General features: G+C 39.4%; 1 protein-coding gene across 5 annotated transcripts in view; it reads right to left on the minus strand.

Moving 5' to 3' along the window:
* Positions 1-12: 12 nt before the first annotated feature.
* The window catches only part of gdpd5a (glycerophosphodiester phosphodiesterase domain containing 5a), a 33,811-nt gene continuing 17,057 nt past the window's right edge, over positions 13-16,766 (minus strand). The window contains exons 3-17 of one of the 5 annotated variants that reach the window (XM_034099335.2): positions 12,018-12,121; positions 11,807-11,900; positions 11,658-11,717; positions 11,482-11,580; positions 10,409-10,502; positions 8,235-8,380; positions 7,109-7,191; positions 6,694-6,844; positions 6,055-6,276; positions 5,271-5,416; positions 4,039-4,186; positions 3,608-3,690; positions 3,310-3,324; positions 2,297-2,409; positions 13-1,349 (exon numbers count right to left, since the gene is read on the minus strand). In XM_034099335.2, the coding sequence (XP_033955226.1) occupies positions 1,258-1,349; positions 2,297-2,409; positions 3,310-3,324; positions 3,608-3,690; positions 4,039-4,186; positions 5,271-5,416; positions 6,055-6,276; positions 6,694-6,844; positions 7,109-7,191; positions 8,235-8,380; positions 10,409-10,502; positions 11,482-11,580; positions 11,658-11,717; positions 11,807-11,900; positions 12,018-12,121 (1,650 nt within the window). In that variant the 3' untranslated portion in view covers positions 13-1,257. Of the gene's footprint in view, positions 1,350-2,296; positions 2,410-3,309; positions 3,325-3,607; positions 3,691-4,038; positions 4,187-5,270; positions 5,417-6,045; positions 6,277-6,693; positions 6,845-7,108; positions 7,192-8,234; positions 8,381-10,408; positions 10,503-11,481; positions 11,581-11,657; positions 11,718-11,806; positions 11,901-12,017; positions 12,122-16,766 lie in introns of all 5 variants that reach the window. The other 4 variants (XM_034099339.2, XM_034099334.2, XM_034099338.2 and 1 more) reach the window with 4 other exon arrangements.

Below are 16,766 nucleotides of genomic sequence, written 5' to 3' on the forward strand. Positions count from 1 at the left end.
AACCACATCACATTTTTTAAAGAAAATTGACAACTTTTATTGTACAGTCAACATGTCTGCCACTAAAGCTGTAGTTGTAACTTGAAATGTGTACCATTATTACTATTAAACCAAAACACGAAAAATATTCTACACCAGTCCATTAATGAAACGAAAAGGCAGCCATGTGAAAGTTGTAATAGCTAATAGACTACACAGTACACAGCAATCATGGCATGACAGAGAACAGGCAGAAGAAAAGATTAGAAAATGTTCCGCAATATTCTTTTAACCCCCCCATAACTACTCATGAAACTCCAGGAAGTACAGTAGTAATGATTACACATGAAAACAGAAAATACACAGTTAATGTCCGAACCATACAAAAGAAAATTATATTTACATCAGTGTATAATACAGAGCACTATAGGGTCAAGTTCCTCAAATACAAAACAAGAGAGGAACATAATGTGGATCAATACAACATTAGCCTTATGAGCTCAAATGTTACTTTTGAGAAGCTCATTCAAGCAAACTGACTGAATGTACTCCATGTCTGTATTACGTTCAATCAACACACCAATATTGGTTGGTACTGTTGTTGGATGAGTGGATGTCATGATTCGACATTAAAATGTGACATGTTATTTCGAATGGTCAGCAGGAACATTATTGGTCAGCTGACCACTTAAAGGTGGGGTAGGTCATTTGAGAAACCAGCTCGAGTGCGCTAACATTTGAAAATACAGAGCCGGAAAAAATCTGCCACTTCCTCACAGAGCCCCGCCTCCAACACACAGGAACACGCACATGACCAATGAGGGCACGAGATAAGTTTGTGCACAGATGGAAGGCTGACAGGCAGGTAGGCCATCCAGTTACTTTAGCCGGGCCGGCTCAGATGATTGGTCGTGCTTTTTACAGTACTACGGCTTCCACAGATGACATTTTTTTATGGATTTTTTGTCAAATGTCAATGTGTTCCCAGTAAAGCCTTTTTAAAACTTTTGTGCTCCCATTTATAACAAAAACAGCAAGAAACAAAACTTCTTACAGCAACTTCAAAGGAAAAAGGAGATTTCCTTTGAGAAATCTTGCAACAACTCGTCTGTATATTAAGGTAAAAATTCACAATCAATTTATATTCACACATATATTACACATAACTTGCACTCAAGTGTGTATACGTTAATTGTCCATATTTTAGAAACAATTTGATTTCCATGATGCGTTCACTGATATCAGTTCTGTAGTCCAGGGCTGGAGCTGCAGTGTGGTTCAGTCCCCGAGGCCTCCATGAGAGTATATGGCATAACCGTTCTCAGGAAACAGAGAGACGTCCTCTGTGCTGCTCAGCCCGTTGTTGAGTTCTGAAAAAGATGAAAGGGAAAAGATTAGTGATGCCACTTTTTCTTTAATAAACGTAACACAACAGTTTTCTCTCCTGCACTGAATACGGAAATGTGGACCTTCATTAAATGTATCATGTCAAAAGATTTCACATAACTGTATTAGGTTAGTTGAAAGCAATAATATTGAGTCAAACTTAATATTTCATCTTAATATTCTTGCTTTCAGCTAACTTAATACAGTTGTGTGAAATCTGTTGGCATAATACATTTAATTAAAGTCCACATTTCCGTTTTTTCAGTGTGGCTTCAAACAGTGGCTCCCCATGACATCAGGAGAGACTGAAAACCTGTTTCTATTGTTAGGCTTATTAACAGCCCTTGTTGTTGCAGGATACATGTAATGAAACAGCTGTTGTCCAAAGTCCATATGTGAAGAACATGTATCTCTGTCTGTTCTTTCCAAAGATGTATACAACTCTTAGTTTATTAAACACATACTTCTTTGTCACAACAAATGATATTCATGCATCTTGATTTTTTACTAAATGTATTAAAGATCTTTTGAAAATATGATAATTTAGCTTTTGGGCATGGCCTTTTAATCAGAATCCAAATCAATAACTTTTAGAACTTTTAGAATAAAATAAAAGATTCATAAATAAAAAACTAAATGCAAATATTCATACAAACGTGACAAGTTTAAGTAAGAATGTGCTGATAAAATAAAATAAGAAATCATAAAGGTAAATGTTGAATAAAAGATAAACTAAATAATAATGTGAATATTGTACTAAAATAAATAACATCAATACTACAATGTATACAGTGATGTATAAGTATTCATGTATATTAATGCTGAATTGCAAGTCTATGGACTCGGAGTGCCTGGGGCTTCTCTGAGGACATTTAAAGCCTCATTCCATCACTCAGACTGTTTCAGGGTATGAATGGAATCAAATCTGCACCTGAGAATATGAGCTTCTCCTTCATGACGTTGAGGTCCCGATTAGTCCGATTGGCCACAGCGCTGAGCACGATCTGTTCCGGGTTATAGTTCTGCATCCCGCTCATCTTCCACCTGGCACAGCACACACACACAGCATTACATGGAGGCAACGAGTGTGCCATTAACACTAGAACCGCCAACGGGTACATTTTACCCGCCGTTTTTTTTATTAACTTTTTTTCAATAAAATATTAACGTCTCCCAGTTTGTGACTTTTCCTGAAAGTGTGTTATGTAACACCCTGTGTTGTTGAAAATTGTCTATATGAAGTCAGATTGAATAAATCGCCCAAAAAATTGCTATTTATACCTATTTCCGCCAGCGGGTACTATTTACCTCATAGAAATGCAGCGCTCCTCGCGCTATTGATTTTGCGCGTAAACATAAACATGACATGTTGCTATAGCAACACCTTTTTGTCTACTGCTGTTCCTAGAGAGAGAGAGAGAGAGATAGATAGATAGAGAGAGAGATAGAGATATATACATAAACAAAACACAAGTCTAACACCAAGCATTTAAATCAGCACTGTAGTGATATTTTATACTTCATGCTATCTGTACAAACTATATAATATGAAAAGCTGAGAGTCCACAGATTATATTGGTATACATTTCATCCCTGTGCGATCAAAACTCACTGTTCTGTATGGTACATTGTACCTTGGAAATCAATAGCGGGTAAACTTTACCCGTTGGCGGATATAGGTGTATATATATATATATATATATATATATATATATATATATATATATATATAGGTATACAGCGACCTCTGGCGGTTCTAGTGTTAAAACTATAACATGTATTACTTCTGGGATACATATAACATTATCTAACCAATACATTGAATGTCCTTTGATAAACAAGAGGTAGACAAGTAGAGAGACAGAAAGGAACAAGTCGGCCTTGAGCTGTCTGGCATGAAACACACAGAGGGACTGAGGAGGCCGAGAGAAGGGCAGAAGGTACCTGATCATATGATAGCTGACAGACGCCGGGGGGCAGGAGCAAGGTTGCATGCAGATCAGGCAGAGCACAGGACAAATGTTAAAGGACAAGAGAAAGAGAGGACAAAGAGAGGTTATAGCATGGAGGACACGTATGGAAACATTGAGATTAGGAAAAAAAGGGAGTCAGTGTAGAGGCTGAGCTCAGGTCCAATCAGGTCAGAGGATGGTGTTCCTCAGTACAGTCACTCTACATGTATCGTGTTGTGTTGTCAGTGTACATCTGTTCCACTCAACATGATCACAGAACAACTACTTACTTCTGAAAACAGAAAATCCCTATGACTAAGGCGACGGACACCAGATCTGACGAGAGCCAGATGAAGCGGTAAGCGCTCCGACTCTGCAAGAGAAGAAAAAAGAAGAGCAGTTTTCAGTCAGCGCCACTGGAGGTCAGCATCATCACGCATTTCTCCTGAAGCTTACACGACACAAAGTCTATTCAGCGCAGAGCGACTGGGCAGCTGTACTCTGTCTCTGATTGGCTCAGGCTCTTTCCCAGGGTCCTGTTATTCTCCAGCGCCACGCTGAGCCCTCGTATCTCTGCGTCCTCGCCTCGGGGCTCGCCGGGCCCTCGTCAGTCTCTGTCCTCTCTCTCCTGCTGTCCTCTCGTCTCGCTGTGTGACCCTGTGTGTGACCCTGTGTGTGTGTGTGTGATGTCAGATGAGAGACAGAGAGCAGAGCTGTTTACCATGAGCCAGATGGGGTAAGGCACCTTTCGGAGGACTTGTGGGGCATCAGAGGACACAGAAGACACCCCACTGCACCACAGGACGGAGTAGAGCCAGGGCGTGTTGACTGCGGACACCGTCACACTCACATTATGGGCCAGGTACTCCCTGCGGAAAGGAAAATTAAAATGAGGAAAAGAATCCTCTCGTTTTCACTCTCGTTTAACTTCAGGCTAAATAATATTATCACTTTAGATGTTGTCACTCAACAATGGCCACAGACACAGATTCTTATATCCTCCAACAGACACCATGTGAGCCCTTCCTCATGTGAAACCTGCACACTCCTCTGCATATGTTGTACAATGCTATGAATTAAAAAATGTACCCCTTTACATTTCCATATACTACTTATATTTTAATTTTCAGAGTAACTACTATTATTGTTGTACTTAATTTTTATTATATTCGTTGTATATTTATATTTCTTGTAAACATTTATTTTCGTAATTTTATAATTTGCTAAATTACCTGTAATAGTTTCATATTTGCTTCTCTTTCACACATTTTGTTTTTCACAAATTATTGTACCTGTGTAAATGTACTTGGCATGAACCTGATTCTGGTTTGGTTGATCAGACATCTATGCATTGTGACATGGTGACACATGCAGTACAACCTACAGTATTTCACCTAAATATGCTAGAACGTTTTTTGTTCCTGAAATCATGAAAGTGGATTACACTGTTGACATTTAGTATGATGGTTATGCATATAACGATATATATATATATATATATATATATATATATATATATATATATATATATATAAGGCACTAAAAAAGTTAATTTTGTTCAATAAACTTAAATGATGTTGCATATTTCCATACAACAATCACCAACATCATATAAATGAAAAGCTGGTGATAAGTTATGGGGTTGTTTGCTGCATCAGAAACAACTTCTTTAAGTGGGTAGTTACAAACATTTAATGCTGAGTCAAGTGAATCACTTGAGGACATTTATCACGTTCCTCTGGAGACACTTAAGGCTTCACTTCTGCAGTACTCTTCAACACGAGAAAACAGATTCATGTCTAAAAGCATTCTCTTTAATATTACATTTCCAATGCTTAGTGGGAGACTTCTCTTGATTTAGTTCCCATTTTTAGTATGCAGTTGCAAGGGAACATGGAAGACAACAATAAAAAATAATCAATACAATGGTTGCCTCCAGCAGTGGATGCTCACTGTATGTCTGTGTGGCTGGCCTTGCTGTAGTGCAGGGTGAGGCTTGTTATCCCCCTCTGCCGTATCTCTTCCAGTGACAGCTTCTCATTGGCGCTCTGCGGCAGCCCTCGCACCCTACCCCTGTCCGTGTCGGGGGTCCACGTCACCTGGCACACACACATATGACATGGACAGACCCTGGTCAGGAAGATTGCACTGCTCCATATCTAGAAATGTTACACTTTTATAGAAGAAGGCGTTGCTTGTGGAATATATTTTAAATATAATTTGATATACAGGAATAACTTTATTACATCTTACCACCCATTTCTTTTTGATGGTCATTAAGTTGGAAAATATATTTATTTTGGGTAACCCTAACCCCACTTCATTGGAAAATATAGTTATTTCTTTCAGTCCTGAAAGCACTCTGCAACTGATTTCAACTAAAGGAAGAGTAAATGTGGAAAAAAGCAATCCTTTATATGTCCGACTCCCACAGTATTCTGACAATTACCACACTACATGGACAATACTAGCAGCCACTCTCATAGCACTGAAAAAACTGAAACGTTGACCTTAATTAGTTGAAAGCAATAATATTAAGTTTAAATAAAACATTTAGGTTCAACTTAATATTATTGCTTTCAACTAACCTAATACAGTAAAGTGAAATCTGTTGACATGAAACATTTAATTAAAGTCAACATTTCAGTTTTTCAGTGTGGCAGCTGTTTACTGGGGTTCCTACAAGCAGCACCTTTTAGTAATGGAAGGATATTATGGAGGGACCTACAGTCCTCACCCTCTTGGGGGAAATCCCAGCTTTCTGCACGGCCCACAGCGTGTCCATGAACCAGCTGCGGTGGCGCGGATGCTCCGGTGGAGGCCGGCGGATGTCGAGCAGAGCGGAGCCATTGGCCCTGGCTGCCAGACGCAGCATGTCCACCAGACTGCAGACCGTCTGGTTGCCTATCCTGAGGCGGTCTCTGGCAGTCAGGGTCTCTACGGTCCAGTAGGGGTCGCTCTGGGAGCAGATGTCAGAAGAGAGTCAGACACAGAGATAGAACGTACACTATTTTCTTCGGTAGACAATTAGCATATATAATATTTGAAACATGCTTGGTTTATCTTAAGATTTTGGACTAGATTTAGACTCGTTGTCTTTGTATCGTCCTGTCCTGTCTGAAAGTTCTAATGCCATTTGTTGGATAACTTCAAATCAAAGAAAGTGACAAAAAAGTATTTATTTATATAACACCTCAAACATGTTGTAAGTTTTACTACATGGTCAATTCCTTTGACCACCAACTACAATTTCACAATACAAAAAGGGAGTTATTTGTAGCAGCAGAATATGGGAGTAATGTTGGGTCACTGATGGGAATTTGCCCAAACAAATCAAACAAAATAATATGAGTTGAGGTGAAGTGGATTCCAGTACCTTCAGAAACCACTGGCCTGCGTTTAGAGAGTGAATCTCTGTCCAGTTGAAGAGAGAAGCATCCTCAAACTGCCGGGCTGGGAACACCTTCCCAACGTCTGTGGTTCGTCTCAACGTGCGGTCCCGCATCAGGAAAGGAACACCGTCTACACTGGAATGACAAAATGGTCAGAAATGATGTATTTTAGAAAACAAATTATGTTTAAGTATTTATCAAAGTAAAATGAAACGTTTTCCTAACAATAAAAACAGCAGCTCATTGAAACATTCAAGACGAAAGGCAAAATGTGACTATATATAGCATCTCTCTCATTAAATATAAATGCTTCTATTTCTCAACTGTGGAACTTCAGAGCACTCTAAATTCATGAAATTAAATAATCCATGATTAAAATGTTAAAGTGTGATTAATAACCTGATGGTGACGTCTGCCTCCAGGGAGCTGGCTCCATTCTGCAGAGCTCGGTTAAAGGACACAATGGTGTTTTCTGGGGCCAGCTGGAGCAAAGGGGGGGGGCTATTGTTAGTCACTGGGGGTTGAAAACACATCAGGAGGACGGGATATAAAGGCACATTTAAAAACCCAAGCATCATTTTTTTTAAGAAACAAAACTTTGCGGCATATCATTAAAGTAAAGCCTAAAAGGTACAGTAACTAGTTGCATCATGCATATTTACACACCACAAATCAAGTACTATATGCTATAAGTACTATATAATTCTCTATAAACATCAAGAAGAGAATACAGAGAGAGAATGAAACTAAGACAAACAGCCAAGAAGCCAACTAGAGTAATGAAAGCTAGCTGGTAAGATGGCCATGCCTTGCTAAAACTAAAACTATATTTACCGGTACTTCTCTATTGTTTTTTTGCGAGCCAACATTTTTGTTAGTTTGTTTCTTATTTAACTTGACTAATCCTATGATATTTTGTAGGCCAACCCAGACATTAGCATTGCAAGGGCCACAAGATCCGTGACAAACACATGTTTATGGTAATTGCACATTTTTGTCTCAAAATATAAACCCCACTTTTAGAATTGTTGAAGTGTAGCCCAAATGCAATGAGCAGAAGTGAAAGTTAACGTAATGCTTTAAACCAACTACATGGCGGGTGCATGACTTCACGCTACCACCACTAAGCTAAAAGTGGCTAATTTTCTGCTTGATGGTGTTTACCTGTCTAACATAGACGTGTACAATCTTCGAACATTCACAAGCGGGGCGCTACGTTTTAATTTGATGTCGTAAAACAGAAGGTATTAATCTAAGCTTGTGTTCAACACATACCTTATTTTGGAAATCTAACCAAAAACATACTTTCCAAAAACCAGTGACTTTAGGCAGCCTAAAACTCCTTTTCCAGGTTCAGGACTCATTCTTGCAAGACTCTATGGAATCAAATTACCCTATGATATTGTTTCAAAATGAAAGAAAATAGAACAATATTCAGTAGAATACATATAAAGCAACTGATCCATCAGAAGATCAAGTAAACAACATCTGACGGTGACACGTTCACACAGAACAATGAACTCACCATAGGAGCTCCCCGTCGACCAATGATGTCTGGCTGGGGTCGGAGTGTGTGCCGGTCCATAATGCAGGGGCAGCTGAATGTGAGTGGTGCCAAATAGACAGCCAGAAGGATGATGATGTAGATCACCAACACCGTCACCTGAAAATCTAGGAGGGAGGCGTAAGAGACTTTTAGGTTCACTTCCTTTATCTTCTGCATGTCTCATCTACTCATTAAGTTAAGAAATGTTTTTGTTGAAAGTATTTAAGTGCGGGAGTGGCCTGCGGTGGCCTGTCGCATGCTTGGCTGTCTTATCACTGGACCGTCTTCCTTAACGCACGTGAGCAGATGCCTAAAAGTCTTCCTGTTCGCCAGCACTGCTAACAAAAGCAAGCATTTATTGATGTATTGTCTCTCCACAGTCGACTTAAAGGACACCTATTATGCAAATTGCACTTTTTGATGTCTTTTATACATAAATATGTGTCCCCGATGTGTAAAGAGACTCACAAAGTGTCAGAAAATACAACCCTTTCTTTTCCTCCTTACCCACATCTCTAAAACCGGGGGTACAACGGAGCTGATCCAGATTTGCTGAGAACTTGACGTCATTACTGAAATGTGGGATGGCTTTACATTGAACTCATGGCAACGTCCAGGAGTTCAATGTTCAATGTAGGGACGATAGGTTGGGCCATGGCAGTCAGCTAGCTGAATCCCCTCCCGCAGCTTTGTGTCTGTGTATTCAACAGGATGTCTAAGACAGTGGCGGTTCTAGACCAATTTGACTGGGGGGGCCAGTTATTTTCTGAGGGGGGCACAATAAATGCAGGATGAAAAAGAGAACTAGACAGTTTGAATTAATTGCGCATAAGAAAACAATGCAATACAGTTATTGGTATTCGTTTCAGTACACTTGTTTATTTCAGATATATCTTATAGTTATTACTGTTAGCTTCAGCTTAAGTTATAGTAGCCTACCATTTTTGCACTAACACCATATCATATTTATATAAAAATAAAGGCAATGAACAGTTACATCTCTACTTTACATCTACAATTACACGGATACAGTAGTTTAAATCACCTTCAATTATCGTGGTAGTCTCTCGAAACGTAGGTTTCAATCAGTCTTTCTTGGATACAACAGCCTCTGATGATCCGAGATGAAAAGTGTTTGTTTTTTGCGCGCTTCAGCCGGACAGTGAAATTTGAGTGCACCGCTCTAATGGGTCCTGAGTGCACCACTCTAATGGGTCCGACTAGAATGACGAATAACATTAGTTCCGTCTATTCTGTCATTCAATAAATTGTGTAATAAATCCTACATTTTTCATTTTTTTCACTTTTCATTTTTAGGGGGGCCACATAGGGGTCAGAGGTCAGTGTTAGGGGGGCACTGGCTCCCCCCTGTCCTCCCTAGAACCGCCCCTGGTCTAAGAGAGATTTTATCACGTTTAGCTGAGTTTCTGGTGGTAGACAGAGTTCTCTTCACAGAGCTCACCGCTTGCATGCGGATAGGTGATCTTTAACTTCACAATTGCAGCAACAAGTTAGATCAGAACCAATGGCATACTGCAAGGTAAAAAACAAAGTGACAACTATCCTCAGCCTAGCCACAGCTTACTGACCTGTAACAACTACAATTTGACGGGCAGCAACCCCATTAACACAGACAGCTAAGAAGCTATCAGCTAAGTAGCATTTGCATTCACGGATTGAACATCTCCTGGGCATAGCACATTTTTAAGTACATTATCTTTTCACAGCTAAGTAAGCATAGCACCGCCTATCTTATGTTATGTTTCTAATATTTGTACATGTGTTGTTTGGTTTTATTCACTGAGCTTTAATGTATGATCTGTGTGTTGAGCTAACATGGTTGGTTATCCAGTTGATGTTAGTATTGTATTCATAGACAATACTGCATGCAAACTAACAATCATCTTAACCCGGCACCATTATAATACCTATAGAACATTAATAATCATAACATTAAAGAATAAATAATTACTTTTGATCATTTTTTATTATTCTGATTTTGGTATTTGTGTGCTAATGCAACTACCTGACAACTAAACAAAATCATGATTTCATTATTAAAAAGAGCTTCTTCAGTCCTGATTACCATTATATATTCCAAAGAACTCTGAATCTGTAATGTGCCTGGTTAAAGACAGGGAGTGAACACTTACTGGATCTGTCTCTGCGGACCACATATCCAGCCACCAACCAGCTGATAGCTGTGACTGTTGCAAGGGCTCCAATGTGCAGGAAAGGTGCTGTTGACTGGGAGGAACACACATATAGAACACTGGTGTTAATTGGTCGGAACTTATTATTAGAGAGAACAACAGAGTAGAAGATCTCATATGTTCACCTGAACCCTAGGACCCAAGACCCAACCAGGGAACTCAATACGTTTGAGTCAACGGTTTATAAAGTCGGTGGGTCAGTCTCTGTTTTGCATTAAATGTTGTACCCTAAAGGATCTGAGCAGACCCAGGCGACGGCGGAGCTGACCATGATGGGTGAGCTGTGCGGGTCAGAGGTCAGACTCACAGATGATAACAAATTACCAATGCTAAAGATAGAAGTCATCTACATGCTAGATACCAAAAACAGCAAAGATTTGTCTTAACAGGTGTCCTTTGTCATCCGTTATTGTGACAATTATTGTGACATTTTATCTGAAAGTTAAATAGCAGGGCTGTTTCAGGTCCTTGTCAAGGCTAGATTAAATGCATCATGCCCAAGAAGAAAATTAGAGGACGTTACATTAAGAAAGACTTGTTTTGACAATTATACTCTAACTGTGAAAGCTGTTAAAACTGTGCCGACTGGGTCTGCCTCTACTTGGGAAGTTTGTTGGTCTTCATGGATAACAGCTTTCAAATAATAGACATGTTCGGTTTGGGTCTGGAAACTCATTTTTGGACCCGTGACTTTTACAACAGAATAGAACATGTAGATAATGAATACATGTGCCGAATATAGGTAACACTTTGATAATGAGACAGGATCATTGGGGTAATAAAGATGTTGTCTGTTTCTTCAAACAAAAAAAAATAGAGACCATCTTGCGACGGCATCACACTGACAGCAATGTCAAATGAAGCTCTTGGCTTCTTGATTCCTCAATGCTATTAAACCTCTTTTTCACTATTATATACTCTATGTAGTTCTAGTCTAAAAGTGAAGAATAAAACACGTAAAATACATCGGCAAAAGAACATCTCAAGGATTATTATTAGTGTTCTAGACCAACCTGCAGTGATACAAGCAGGATGTCCCACTCATCTCCCCATATGTCATCAACAGAGACGACACCAGAAATAGTGGTGAACAACGTCGCCAACACTCCAATCTGTGGAGAAAGACATTATTATAATAGTGTGTTTGGAGCCAATCAAGAGCAAAAATGTGCGATGTAAATCACAGCACCTTGTGAACCCAGTAGAGGTTGAGCTGCTGGCCCAAGGATATATGGAAAAGTGCTAAGATCTGAAAAAAGTTGAAATATTTAGTCAGTTATGTTATAACCTTGCAATTAGCATGTTTGCTAACATCTAGGGGTTAAACAAGAGTGTTACCATTAAGAATGTGATGTAGCTGAATCCCACAGTGGTGGGTGCGAGGATGGGGATGGTCTCGTCGCTCCATGCTCCAGAGCGGTTGTATACTGACCTGCCGTGTGAACAGGGAAGGTCAGTCTGGTTGATGCTGATGGTTAAACTAAAAGGAGAACTTGGACCAGATGCAGCCATCAAATATTCTCATCACATATAGCGAAGACTGACTCACCAGTTGAACTCGTTGAAATCATTTTGAGCCACCAACCAGAAGTACGCCCAGAAGAGAACCAGTAGGAAAGAACTGCACAAGATGATGAACCATGTACACTCCCACTGTAAAGCAAAGTACAAGCAACAGATGACCTTTTCCAGTTGTATAATGACACCGTTTCACACATACTCTATACGCAGGAATATGAATCTTCATAATCTGAGCTCAAGGGGGCAGAAGATTGGATTGACATTCCAAATGAATGCTAAAGATGCTTATAAGTACTGCGGACTGTGCCAACAAGCCGAAGCACTGTGGAAACTCTACCTAACAAAAGAAAAATAGCTGTGTAGATAGAATGATAACAACTAGTGAAAACAAGAGTAAACCTTGGACAGATATTCCCTTGATGAAAAAGCGCCAAACCATCATTGAGCGGGCATACTTTCTACAACATCAGTTAGACATAATCATAAAGAAGGAAAACACAGAAAGACATCTGGCTGTCATTGTGACAGCAACACTAAGAATAATGTGTGTGAGAGAAACTCCCTCTGGAAGGAACACAATGATTTTAGCCTTTGCAGACCATTTACATGTACACAAACCTATAGAACACACGAGAGGAGAGGGAAAGCCCTAAATGCATAATAGGGCTTCTTGAATATTATGTTGGTTGAGCCATCTGTTCATAAATGCCTGCAGTTATCCCTGAAGTTAACATCTACTATTTTCTCAAAGCGATCAGCTCATGATACATTCCTGTTTCCAAAACATTGCCATAATCACATTTCTATAAGTACTCATGTACAAAAATGACTTATACATGTTTTCTCCTCCTCAGTCCTCTGTCTGTGTGACAAAGGTACAGAGGAGAGCCCGTGCTGCACTCAAGGACTTTTCCCTCCAGCAACTAACATGATTAGGAGCTAAAACCATGTGAGGGGAGGTGTAGTTGACACATCTTGCCTGGACTTAAGGTTTCCAGCGGCTTATGCAAGAGGCTGGGAGCTAATTAAGATAATTAGTGTTTACAGGTAAAGAGAAAATAGCAGCAGTATCAAGCAGTTTTGAAAGTGTTACTAGCCCCTAAATGAAGAGGACATGAAAATGAATTAAGCAATTTATTCTGACATGTTGCAGCCTGTAACAAGACAGTAGAGGTGGAGACATGTCATTTTATTGGTATAACAGCTACCTGAATACAAGGGATTTACCAAATGTAGTGGATTTTTAAGCCAAGTCATTCATTTTTTATTGTTTGTAGCCTTTATTTAACCAGGTGAAGCCCCTTGAGATCAAAAGATCTCTTTTTCAAGGGTGACCTGCAGGACATACACATGTAACATAAAAACAACAGAACAACAATAAGGATGACATACAACATAATGTAGCCTACAGGGTACAGTTTACAAACTCTATTTACAGTGACAGGTACCATGAGTATCAAACAGCATGTCACCCAGCCGAGTTTTAAAATGATGCAGGGGAACCAAAGTGCTCAGTTTTAAACATGTTTGCAGACTGTTCCAATTTAGTGAAGCTGCACATCTAAAAGCTTTCTTCCCTAAGACAGTCCTAGCACTTGGCACATTTAATAAAACCACATCATGAGATCTCAGGCAATACGTACTTTCAATTCGTCGAGAGATCAGAGAGCAGATATAAAAAGGTAGTTTACCCAGCATGGCTTTATAAATGAACATGTACCAGTGACTGAGCCTCCGTACAGTTAGTGAAGGCAGACAGGGGACAGTGATGAGTAAGTGCTTTACAGTTGGTAACAAATCTCAGAGCACTGTGAGGCGGCATCTAACTTTTCCAGGCAATGGGCAGGTGCATTCATATAGATCAAATCACCAGAGTCCAGCACAGGTAAAAAGGTCACAGTGACTAGCCTTTTCCTGGCTTCAAATGAGAAACAGGACTTGTTCCTGTAAGGCAAGGCAAGGCAAGGCAAGTTTATTTATATAGCACTTTTCAACACAAGGCCATTCAAAGTGCTTTACAAAAAATGTAAGACATTAAGAAAATGGCATTTAAAATCAGTCATTAAAAATAAAAGCTAATAAAATAAACATAAAAAGAAAAAATACATGGATAAAAGTTAAAGTGCAGTCTAAGATATGAATAGTTCAATTAAAAGCAGCGACAAAAAGAAAAGTCTTCAGCCTGGATTTAAAAGTAGTCAGAGTTGCAGCGGACCTGCAGGTTTCTTGGAGTTTGTTCCAGATATTTGGAGCATAATAACTAAACGCTGCTTTACCATGTTTAGTTCTGGACTCTGGGGACAGAAAGCTGACCAGTCCCTGAAGACCTGAGAGATCTGGATGGTTCATAATTTAGCAGGAGGTCAGAAATGTATTTTGGGCCTAAACCATTCAGTGCTTTATAAACCAGCAGCAGTATTTTTGAAATCTATTCTTTGACACACAGGAAGCCAGTGTAAAGACTTCCGAACAGGAGTGATGTGATCCACTTTCTTAGTGTTAGTGAGGACTCGAGCAGCGGCGTTCTGAATCAGCTGCAGCTTTCTAATAGATTTTTTAGTGAGACCTGTGAAGACACCATTGCAGTAGTCCAGTCTACTGAAGATAAAAGCATGGACAAGTGTTTCCAAATCCTGCTGTGACATTAGTCTTTTAATCCTAGATATGTTCTTTAGGTGATTTAGTAACTGTTTTAATGTGACTGTTGAAACTCAGGTCAGAGTCCATGACTACACCTAGATTTCTGGCTTTATCTGTTGTTTTGAACATTGCAGACTGAAGCTCAGTGCTAACTTTCAAACGTTCTGCCTTGGCTCCAAAAACCATTACCTCAGTTGTATCTTTGTTTAATTGGAGAATGTTCTGACACATACAGTCATTGATTTGTTCAATGCACTTACTCAGTGTTTGAATTGGAGCATAGTCTCCTGGTGAAATTATTACGTAAATTTGTGTGTCGTTCGCATACTGTAGCTATGGTAACTTATTTTGTTGTTTTTCATTATCTGAGCCAGTGGTAGCATGTAGACATTAAAGAGAAGAGGCCCCAAGATGGAGCCTTGAGGTACCCCACATGTCATATTTGTCAACTCAGATGTGTATTTTTACCTATAGAAACAAAGTTGTTTCTGTGCTTTAAGTAGGATTCAAACCAATTTAGAACTGTTTCCGAAAGTCCCACCCAGTTTTCCAGTCGGTCTAATAATATGCTGTGGTCAACAGTGTCAAACGCAACACTGAGATCTAATAATACTAACACTGAAGTTCTGCCACTGTCTGTGTTTAAGTGGATGTCATTAAAGACCTTTACAAGAGCAGTCTCAGTGCTGTGGTTTGGACGAAAGCCTGACTGGAACACATCAAAACAGTCATTTAAATGCAAGAAATTACTCAACTGTTGAAAAACTACTTTTTCAATGATTTTACCTAGAAATGGCAGGTTTGATATGGGCCTGTAATTGTTCATTACTGAAGCATCTAGATTATTCTTTTTTAAGAGTGGTTTAATGACTGCAGTTTTCAGGGCCTGTGGAAAAATACCTGAGTGAAGAGATTTGTTTACTATATGAAGTAGATCTGAGGACATGCAAGGCAAAACATCTGTTGGAATAATATCAAGGCAGCAGGAGGAGGACTTCAGAAGTTGTATAATGTCCTCTAGGTTTTTATCATTAATCTGATGGAATTGTGTCATGGTGTTTGACTTGATGTGAAGTGGACACAGAGACAACACATTTGCTGTACCTGATGCAGAGGCACGGACTGCTTGTCTGATTTTCTGAATGTTGTCAGTGAAGAAGGCAAAATCATTGCACACCCTGGTGGATAGAAATTCAGAGGCTACTGACACTGGGGGGTTAGTTAGTCTGTCGACGGTAGCAAACAAGGCACGTGCATTGTTTTTGTTATTGGTAATGATGTCAGAGAAGAACGATTGTCGTGCGTTTTTCAATTCCAAATTATAAAGGCCAAGTCTCTCTTTATAGATTTCAAAGTGAACCTGGAGATTTGTTTTTCGCCACCTGCGTTCCGCTTTTCGACATTCTCTTTTTTCTGTTTTCACGGTCATGGCCTTTCTCCATGGAGATATTTTCTTGCCAGACACTTCCTTTACCTTAGTTGGAGCAATAGCATCTATAACATTTTTAATTTTTGAATTAAAATGATCTACTAGCTCATTTACTGAGATGTTAGCAGGGGCAAGTGTGGAAGAAAAATTCTGAGTAAACATTTCCCTAGTATTTTCAGTTAAATATCGCTTTGTGGTTATCTCTTTTTGAACATTTTTGTGAACAGAAATAGAGCTCTCAAAGAAAACACAGGAATGGTCAGAGAGTGCAACATCAGTCACCACAACCATAGACATATTCAGACCCTTTGAGATAATTAAGTCCAAGTAGAAGAAACCTAGCCTAACCCTCAGCTTTTTAAGCAGATTAGTGACTTGAAGTTTAAAAGTATTATTTTACGTTATCTATATGCAACAAGCTGTTTGGAAGAATATAAGATTCAAGTTTGAGGCATGGTCACAGGTGGGGTCAGAGAGAGGTTGAGACTAACAGGTAAAGTAATCCCTTTCTGAGGAAATCTCCTTCGAGGAGAAAGTAATGATGAGTTGAATAATTGAAGGAACTACTGTCACTGCTCCAGTGGGAGTAAAGATGTTTGTGGGTTAATCTTAGTGTCTTCGCATTTACTGCATTTCAGCCATTCATCCAAATGGTGGTAGTAATCTTGATATCGTACTTTTTGAACTTTACCAGGACATTCAAGGGAG

Source organism: Pseudochaenichthys georgianus, chromosome 14, assembly GCF_902827115.2.
Source record: "Pseudochaenichthys georgianus chromosome 14, fPseGeo1.2, whole genome shotgun sequence".
Classification (NCBI taxonomy): Eukaryota; Metazoa; Chordata; class Actinopteri; order Perciformes; family Channichthyidae; genus Pseudochaenichthys; species Pseudochaenichthys georgianus.